The sequence below is a fragment of the Volvox carteri genome (assembly GCF_000143455.1).
Source record: "Volvox carteri f. nagariensis unplaced genomic scaffold VOLCAscaffold_31, whole genome shotgun sequence".
NCBI lineage: Eukaryota > Viridiplantae > Chlorophyta > Chlorophyceae > Chlamydomonadales > Volvocaceae > Volvox > Volvox carteri.
This window is the reverse complement of record NW_003307574.1, coordinates 229,544-239,588: the sequence shown is the minus strand read 5'-3', so window position 1 is coordinate 239,588 and position 10,045 is coordinate 229,544. Positions and strand designations below refer to the sequence as shown.

Here is a 10,045-nt window from a genome sequence, read left to right as displayed (position 1 = left end):
GGTCTCATGTATGTGTATGTATGTGTATGTATGTGTATGTATGTGTATGTATGTGTATGTATGTGTATGTATGTGTATGTATGTGTATGTATGTGTATGTATGTGTATGTATGTGTATGTATGTGTATGTATGTGTGTGTATGTGTATGTATGTGTATGTATGTGTATGTATGTGTATGTATGTGTATGTATGTGTATGTATGTGTATGTATGTGTATGTATGTGTATGTATGTGTATGTATGTGTATGCATGTGTATGCATGTATGTGTGTGTTACAATTCCTGAGTTGCGTTGCCCTCCGGAGGTGTACCGGAGGTCTGCAGGCGCGGCCCCAGGGCCAGGGGGCCACAGACTGTGTCCAAGTAAGGCAGGTCTCGTAAACCGCACAAGGAAAAGTTCAATCTTATCACACGAAACATTACTCCGGGCTACGGAAACTATCCAAACGTAGCAGCTCTCCCGGCCTCGGTGAGGGATGCGGCAAAGACTTTCCCTGGACCGAAGGTCCAAGATCTAAGTACCGTGCACCCGGTATAACAGGGATGACCTCTCCCACCAGCCGCGGGCCTGCACAGTCCAATAGGCACGCGCTCTCTCTACAACAACTGAAATCCAGGACGAGATCAAGCAGGGCCGGCATGTGTTCCGCAGATATCGCTGGCAGCAGCACGCTGAGGTCATCAGCGTAAAGCAACAGTGGTAACGCTCTGTCGTCCATGTCGGAGGCATCAAAACTGGACTGTCCGCTCCCGCATCGCACACCCTTCCGCCATATCCACAAGATTTTCGGGGTAAACAACTCGAAAACACTCAGTACTAAGCTGCGCAGTCCCTTCCTCCCGTCCCCCCTCCTTCCTTCCTTTCCCTTCCCGTCACGCCATCACATCATCCGTCATGACGGCGGACGCATAACACACACGTAAACGGTTAAACAACACGGATAAGCGCGCGGATAGGCAGCACAAACTATCCAATCACTTTAGTTTCCTCTTGCAGTGTGTACGGCATTGTCCAACGCGCTGGCGCGCCTATCCGACTCCAGGGTGCCCTAAGCCCTCTCCCTCCTCCGTGGACACGTATCTATGTTGCTGGTAACCGTCATGTAACCGTCATGTAACCGTCATGTAACTGACCCTGCAACACCAGTAGCATCCACCCCAATTCACCACCGAGACTCCAACCCGACTCCAACTCGACTCGACCTCGCCTGTCCTCACTCAGCGGTCTCGACCTTTCTCTCTTTCGCATCCTGTTACTCAGTTTCACATCTCCCCCCCTTCCGCTGACCCGACCCGTGACCCGACCTGACCCGACCCGTGACCTGAACGCGGCCCCGGCACCAACACACCGACGAACGTCCGCACCAGGACCGCACCTCGTCCCCACTGCCATCTCACCGCCGGCTACCGTCTCCATATCACCATCGCCGCCGCCGCTACCACCCTCTTCCCTTCTTCCCTCCCGACACCAAACCAGGGTCCCAACATCACCTCAGCCCGATCGTGTGTATGCGCACTCTGGGCCGCACCACCAGCTCACCGCCCTACACCTCCCCGTTGAGTCGCCTCACGTCTGAATGGTCAGATGGCTGACCACCTCCAAACGGCACATGGGACATGCACCCGTCCGCTGCAGCACCTGCTCGGCACACGGCCCGCACATCACCATGTGGCCACAAGGGATCAGCAACGTCGTCTTGAGGGCCGCCATGCAGGCGATACACGCGTGCTCGTCATCCAGCTCCTCAGTGCCGTCGCCGCCGGCCAACGTGGCGCCGCCGTTGCCGCCGCCGTTGCCACCGCCACCGCTGGCCTCCGCCGCGGCGTCGTCCTTCATCGCGAGGGCGACGTCGAGCAATTTCTGAAGGTTGGAGATGGACTCGGCGGTGCGGGCTGTGGGCACAGGGACTGAGGACAAAGCTGAGGCGGTGCTGCCGGACATTCGCAGGGCGGCGGGGCTCGCGGCACTGACTCCCGCAGAGGAGCGGTACGACCACGTAGTGCTGGGCGACGGCGCTCTTACTGCTGTTGTTGCTGTTGTTGTTATTGTTGTTGTTGGTGGTTTCATGGCTACCGGGGCGTGCACAGGAACGGGTATGGGTGCACGGACAGGGGCGGGGCCTGCAGGGGCGGCTGCTGTGGTGACGAACGGCGCACGTACGGCGGCGGAGCCTGAAGACGGAGGGACATAATGGGGGAGGGGGACCCGGGGGGAGGGGGTATTATGAAAGAGGAAGAGGAGGAGGATCAGCAGGAGGCGGGGGGGGGGAGGACGAACCACGAACGAGTGAAGCTGCTGCCAGGGCAAGAGGAGGGAAGGCGAGGGGAGGGGGAGGAAGGGCTTGGGCGGGATAATGAAGCTGCTGAGCTCACATGGGGCGCGCTGAAAAACCTTCCGTTGCGATTTCCTTTCACCTTCTTTCCTTCCCTCCCTTTGGTGTTCTGCCACTTCCCCTCCCTTCCCTTTTCCTTTCTCCCCTTTCCCGCTTTCCCTCACCTCCTCCCCTTTCCTCGCAGTCCCCCAGCCAACACAGTCCATCCTGTCACCTCTCCCTCCCTCTCCCCCGCCGCACCACCATCGCACCCGCGGACGCCGCCGCCGTCCCAAAGCCCGCTGCAGCCCTCGCCGCCGCCGCCGCTGACGGTGCCACCACGCCGTACGCATCCAACAGCCGCTGCCCTCGCCCCCGGTCCGCATCGGTCTTGGCTGGAATCACCATACCGTCCTCCCAGGGTGTACGACTGCCGTCCGATGCCACCACCGACCACTCCCCTCGGCCCTCAGGCCCCGTGCCCTGCAAGGTAAGGCCCAAGGGCTCCAGAGCCTCTTGTATGGTGCAGTACGTAGTACGGGTGTGAAAGCCGCCGCTTGTAAGTACCACGTCACCGTTGGTTCGGACCTTGCGCGCCATGAGGATAGAGGTGAGGTGAGGTCGTGGTAGGAGAGGTCGTGTGAGGGGGTGAGGGGGTGAGGAGGAGGGAAATCATATGCGAGGAGGTGGGAAGTGAACAGCTGCCGGTGTTTGGGGGCCCCCCGGGGGTAGGGAGCCCTCGAGGGCGGAGGGGGCCGAGGGGACGGAGGAGGAGGAGGAGGGGAGAGAATGATGCACACATAACATGGATAGGCTCTATGCGGGTATGTGGGTAACTAAGGGTTAAGGGAAAGCACCATGCAGCCGCGTAGTCGCGTTGTGTGCGTTGCGGGGGGGGGGGGGGAGAAAGGGAGGAAAGGGAGGAAAGGGCGCGGGGCGGGGCGGGGTGGGGGTATGAAATGCGCTGTAAGGTGGTGCCACTGGCAACATTACATTCCATGGTGAGAAACCACAGGACTGCACGATAAGCTCCAAACTACCGCCGTATGGGACGTGGAGGACAGCGAAGGGGTGTGCCAAAGGGACCGAGCGGTAAGAGGCATCGGACTTCAAGCAAGGGGGCGGCACCAGGATGCAATCAGGATGAGGAATATCCGAATGCCCCGAGGCCGCGCGGAAAAAAAAGAGCCCCGAGGGGGACCCTTTCGGCCTGTATCGCACCCACGAAGGCCATCCCCCATGAACTCGATGTGCCGTACATGTACGACAACATGCTCATGTCCCTTTCTTTTGGCCGTGGCAAGTTCAACGCAGGCAAGTGCCATTTACCGTTACGACATCTGTCTTGTGGAAGCGCATGCAGACGGCACCGAAGGTGTTGCGATAGACCTGCACACCACGGCCCGTGACGAGAGGGAGGGCGTGGGGAGTGGGAGACGAAAGGGAGCGAGGAGCAATGTGAGAGGCGGGCGAAGACGGAAAGGGGCGGCACGGGATGGACGGCATTCCGTAGAGCGGGAAGCGTTTCAAGTGCATGCACTCGAGAAAGTGTTCAACATAAATCTCAACTTGCCCTGCCAACCAACAGCAGCAGCCAAAGGCGTCGGCCTGCGTGTTGGTGACGGATAGCGGATGTTGATGACGGAGGAGGTGAGAGCTCGCGAAGGAGAGCCCGCACGGCAGGGCAAGGCAGCGAGATACAAGAGAGAAAAGAGGAAGGCGGCTGGGGGGAAATCCACGAGGCAGTGACCATTTTAAGAAAGGTGTTCCCATCCAGGGTCAGGTTGCGACTGTGGTAAGGAAAGGTAAGGGACCCCGCGCTTGCCTTTTGGAAGGTTTGGTAGTAGGTATCAGAAATTGGGCGCCCACCAGCATCGTGTGTCTGGGGCCGGGGGGTGCGGGGAGCTGACTCCGCGGCCTGTGTGATAGTGTATGGCGCGCGGCTTGGCCCAGCAGAAGACACTGCTGCTGCGGCTGATCCGGCTGGCTCCCCAAGAGGGCGTGGGAAAGATGCGGCTGGGCTGGGGGCTGCGGGCCTAGTGGCGGGAGCTGGTGGGGCGGTAGGGCGGCGGGGGGGAGCTGACGGTTTAGGGGCCGCAGCTGGCGCCTGCGTGGAAGATTTTTTCTTTTGTTTCGAAGAGACCGTGAGCCACTCGTCTTCTTCAGCTTCGCCACCGGCTAAACCCGCGAGGATTGCAAACGCCCCGCCGGCGCCGGGGCCACTGTTTTCTTCTTCCTCCTCCTCCTCCTCTGACGCAAAGTCTTTCGGGTCATATTTGGGAAACCCGTCATCAGCCGCAGCATGGCTTCTGTTGGACACCGCGTGGGGCCGACCTAGCAAGCGCGGACAGCGACAGGATGGCGAAGCGCTCCTGTCAGCGACTCCAGCTTACAAATCCTTCTCCAGACATAATTTACATGAGTAAAGCTTTTGACAAACTCCTAAACAACAGGTTCAACCAGGTTGAAGGCCAGCGCTCTAATTGTGCAAGGAAAGCTTAGCAAGGTTCTCATAGAGGCTTGCCTCAACCCACCATTAGACCAATCATTCCGTTGAGGCTCAGGTTGCTGCGCTAACAACTCCGCGAGGCTTGTCTTCGCCCTCTGTGGCTTAGGCATTTTGCTGCACAGTCCTATCAGCCGAAATTACTTATCAATCACAAGGAACGGATGGTTACATGAGGGCCAGGGCTAAAACCTGCTGCTGGGCATGGTTCATGTGCTGATCATGCTGAGCACCTTATCATGGCTCATGGGCCATAGCGCACTATAAATCCAGCTGTCCAAACCTCGCTTGAATAGTTATCGCTGGGAAAATTACCTCGTTTTCATCAGCGAGCTACCTTCCAATCTTATTACTCTGGGTCGATATAGTCGGCCGCGACAGTTGGCTTACATATTACACCGTACATGCCGCAAATCACCTCCATTCCCATCTCCCTCAACAGCCATGATTCTCAGGGCAAAAGTCTCATGATAATATTTCATCCCTTTTCTCGCGAGACCGTCCACCACTTCCACCACAACTTCTTCCATCACCATGACCACCACCAATCTGTAATAAAAATAAAGGCTCACCGGCTCACTGCCACGGCACTTCCCGCAGCAGATCCTCCTTAACATACGCACATGTCGTTCCTCAGGCGCTCGTCATTTTCTATAAACGTTTGTGTCGTTGATCCTCCCCTCCGCCCCCCAAGCACACACATGGAAACCCCTCGCAAAACTCCAGAGGGTGTGGATATGGGTGACCCTGGGTGAGTGAGCAGCCAAAAGTCAAAGCGGCAACCCCCGTCGCACCCCTCTAATTGTCGCCAAGCTTCAGCAACGTTCCGGCACCACGCATATACTCGCACACCTCCTAACCACCCCTAAAATATGCCGTACACCCGATCAATATGTTCGGCTGTTCGCTCAACTGCCGTATCAAAACTTTTAATAACCACTCCTGCGCCCTACCCTCCGCAAACCAAGGCGCACACGCCAGCAAAGTCAGTACAAAAATACAGCCCGCCCAGTCTGCCGTACGTGTGCCGATCAAAACCCAACAAAGCTAGACAAAAGCTCCATATATATATAAGCAGCACAGCACAGCACCACACAAACCACGTTTCCCCTCCCGCCACGCCGCCCTCCCCCTGCGCGCGTAGCCACACACAACTCTCTCTCTCTCTCTCACACTACCACCTAAGTCGTCTGCACTTCCGCTCGTTCAACCCACCCACCCCTCCTCCTCCCCATACGGCCAAAACCCGCGCCCCTCCAGCTCCCAAACCCTCCCTCCCCCAACTTCCCTTCCCCTGCATAGTCATGACTACTCCCGTCCGCATGCTCCCTTCCTCCCTCCCTCCCCATTTTACATAGGCCTCCACTCATTCATCCGGCAGCATGGTCATCGCGCTGCCCACCAGCTCCGGCGGGAGAGCAGACGCCACCGAGGCCCTCGCCTCGTCGCACAGCTGGTCGGCTGTACGGCCCGAGGTGGGGATGGGCTTGTGCACCACCACCCGCACCTCCCCAGGCCGCAGCTGGGACTCCTTCCCGCTCGGCATCAGCGAGCCTAAACAGAAAATGACAAGTAGATAGGGGCAGCAGCCGAACAGCTCAAGAAAATGCACGCACGGGGAGATAATCAAGTATGTGAGAGGTGGGGTGGGCGGCATGGGGTGAGTGTGGGAAGAGAAGGTTTAGGTCGGCGTAGAGTGCATGCACAAACGAGCACCAACCCTAAAACCCTAAAACCAAAACGCCGCACGGGAACCAGGAATATTCGGTGTCCCTTTGTTGTCCGGGGTTTACCATAAAACCTAACCCCCCTATCTCTTCCCCCTTTCCCCCCCTTCCCCCATACCGAGCGCCGCACCCGTGCCAATGAGGGTGACGGGCACCACGTCTACTCCGGCCTTGGCGGCCACACTGAAGGCGCCCTTCTTGAAGCCAGCCAGCCGGCAATCCAGACTGCGCGTGCCTGGGGGAGGGAGGAGGGAGAGGGGGCCGGGACGGAAGGGGGAAAGGGTGAACAAATACCGGGCTGTGTACACGGGCATGTGCGTGGAACATGCGGCCATGCGGCACCCGGCATCATTTCAGACGAAGATTCGCCGATTGGGACCCTAGGAAGCCGAGGAAAGACTCAGACCTGGAAAAACGGATATCCGTCTGTCTGTCTGTTTGTCTGTCTGTCGGTCCGCCTTTTCCCAAACAGACCTGTCGTGTGTCTGCCTGGCTATCTGGCTGTCATTTTCAAACGCACCTGTCTGTCTATCTGTCTCTCCCTTCCCAAACACACATACACACACACGCGTACATGTCCCCCCCTCACCCTCCGGGAAGAACAGCACGGGGGCCCCCTGCTCCAGCAGCTCCCGGCACTGCTGCAGGCACTTGAGCTGACTACGACGATCCACCCGGTTGATCATCACGTGACCTGTGTGAGTGTGTGTCGGGATGTATGTATGTATGTATGTATGTATGTATGTATGTATGTATGGGGGGGTGGGGGAGATGTGCAGGTGTACACCCCTCCGTGGCGAAACCCTCCGGTCAAGATAAACGTGAAGATGTGATGTGCCCCTCATCCCCAACACAGGACAAAAGAGATCTTCAAAACACCCTCTCCATATAGACCTTTCCCCACCCCACCCCACCCCACCCCTAGTCCTGACATGCGTCCAAAAACCCAAACCCAAGGCTCAGCCGGCACCTGTCAGAAACATGCTCCAGCCGATAATGGGAATAAGAAAGTTGCTTGTTTTGGAAATAAATTTGAAGGGCCGCTGCAGATGGAACAGAGAGTAGATGTCCTAAACAGGAGCGGGGAGCCCGGGGCAGGGCCACGGGAAGGGGGAGAGCGGCCGTGGACGAGTTGGGGGGAGGGAGAGAGGGGGAGAGCAGCGCGGTGAGGGGGGCCAGGGGCGGTGGGGGAGCTCCGGATGCGGTCAGGGGGGAAGACGGGGCATTGCCAAACCCAGAACATGACACGAGGCTCGAGACACGGGTCGTCAGGTTGCGGCTCAGATCATTAAAACCGCACGCCAGGCCGACGAAGGTGAAAGAGGAGGGGAAAGACTTGGGCATTGAGCAGCGGACGAGGCGTCCGGACAAGCCTCTGTACGGCTACGCCTTGTACGACGCATGTTGACTCACGTGAGTGCTGCTCTCGGTTTCCCCCTTCCCCCCGGGGGGGCCCCCCCTTGCCCTGACACACATACACACACGCCGTCCCGCCCGGCCCTGCACACCACATTCCCCCTCCGTACTACCGTTCAGTTCCCATGTACGACATCGTCAAATATCCGCCCCGCAGGCTGCCCCACTGCGGCTTCCCCTCCATCACATACAAGTCCCCAACGACCTGCCACCCGTCCCGTATGCCGTACATCCGTTGCCACGGATATCCTGTCGTACCAGGAAGCTCTGGTGGTTCGCCACATATACCACTGGCTTGTCTGGCGGCGGCAGGTTTTCCCGGCCCTCGATCTGCGCGTATGTATGTATGTATGTGGGTACGTGTGTGAAGTTAGTGTGGTGGGGTGGGGTGTGTGTTTCAGACGGGCTCGTAGTGGGAGGAGGGTTAGGGGGTGCTGAAGGGCGGGGCGGGGTGGGTTGCCAGACCACGAGAAAACACACACACCAGACCCTGTCCAGTGTCAGGCCCGGTCAGATACTTGTAACGTTCACACACACACGCACAGCCATACACACACACATGTACACACACGCACGCACGAACGCGAGCGGGTCGGCAAAGACGGCTGAATGCAACCGTTAAGACTGAAAGGGGGTTGGAACTGCGGCGATTTATCAATCAGTCCTCGGCCCCCAACCCCCAAGTCCCCCCAGGGACGCGAGCCCGGAGGAGGAGCATAGGGACACACAAGCTCCCTCCCCCCGCTACCCCCACCCCAACCCCCCTAACCCCGCCCCGCCCCGCTCAGGCACCCCCCAGCCAGCCTGTCTGCCGACACCCGCCCACCCCCTCAACCAACCACCCAACCATCACTCCTCCTCTCCCAACTCACCAATTCCCGCACCGCCCTGACATAACCCCCCACCCATCCACGCACCGTAACTCGGTAGAAGGGGAAGGTGCTGACACACGCCCAAATGTTGTTCACAAAGTGTTGGCCTAGTCGCCTGCGAATGTACGGCGGTAGGGACAGTTAGGAATACCGTTAGTACCGTTTGAATCCTCCGTTCGGTTCCTTGGCTGGGTCCACGTCAGGTCGTTCATGCGGGTTAAGGCTGGGGGGTTGCAGGGTTAGTGCGGGGGAGGTATAAGGATGGGGTGGGGGTTGAGGGGCTCAGGTTGGTATATGCGAGACACTAAATTGTCTTTGGCAAACTACTGTACTGAACATCCGCTGCGAAAACCTTCAAATCAGCTTCTGATTGTGTGAGTTAGGGTTTTAGGGTGGAGCGCACAGGGAAAAGTAGGGTCATCGGATTATGGGATGCAGCGGACTATCCCTTGTTGAAGGTTTGAAGCTGTTGCAGCGGCGGGAGTGATCGTTACCGGAAGAGGTCAACCTGCCCTAGCCCCGCTCCGGGGATGTGGCCCATCATCAGAGATGTGCGCTCTGGAATTGGCGCGGCGTGGATCCGCCTAGAGGCTCCTCCATTCCCCTCAAACGGCTTGGATGGTGAGGGTCTGGTTGCTTTTAAAATAGGTTAATAACGCCCAGGTCCCTATTAGCGCTGGAAGCAGACGCTGTGCATTATTACCGTTGCCTGCCACAAACTCTACTTCATGAACCTATGCATTTGCAACGCAATTGTAAGCGGTTGCCGCATGTCCCACCTGAACTTGTCAAATGTCAGAACAAACGGAGCCATCACCAGCATGGTGATGAACAGCGGAAGGGATAATGCAAAGCTCCATGCGAAGAAAAGGATTGCGCGAAATTTCGCCAGTAAAACATTTGGCTCTGGTGCCGCGTCTGCAAGCGCAAGTACCCGCGCGATTCGCACACTGCGAAAGCAGCATCCAGATATCGCAAGCTGTCGATGACGTAAACGGAAAATACACACCTGAGTTGCTTAGAGGAATGCTAGCTGCGGCCTGGCAACATATACTTGCTTTGCTGCCTGGCTCGCCTTGGGCAGTCGGCGCACCGAGGCCCCGGCGTTCCCCCGGAAGGCCGCCAAATCGAGTTCCCCGGACTGCGGCTGAACATTGCGGCCGTATCATCGCTGCGGGACGCTCTGAAATGTATGCAGGGCCAGCGCATCGC

The 10,045-nt window shown here is 58.1% G+C and overlaps 1 protein-coding gene across 1 annotated transcript; it reads right to left on the bottom strand.

The window, feature by feature from the left end:
* Positions 1–259: 259 nt before the first annotated feature.
* On the bottom strand, positions 260–9,656 carry VOLCADRAFT_105609 (uncharacterized protein; the record flags this gene model as incomplete). The annotated part of the gene is made up of 13 exons (XM_002952583.1): positions 260–318; positions 1,640–1,893; positions 2,158–2,172; positions 2,585–2,900; positions 3,642–3,701; positions 4,182–4,361; positions 6,221–6,372; positions 6,676–6,780; positions 7,135–7,239; positions 7,516–7,615; positions 8,220–8,291; positions 8,879–8,948; positions 9,613–9,656. 13 exons carry the CDS (start codon positions 9,654–9,656, stop codon positions 274–276), a joined length of 1,518 nt encoding a protein of 505 aa, XP_002952629.1. The 3' UTR covers positions 260–273.
* Positions 9,657–10,045: the final 389 nt, after the last annotated feature.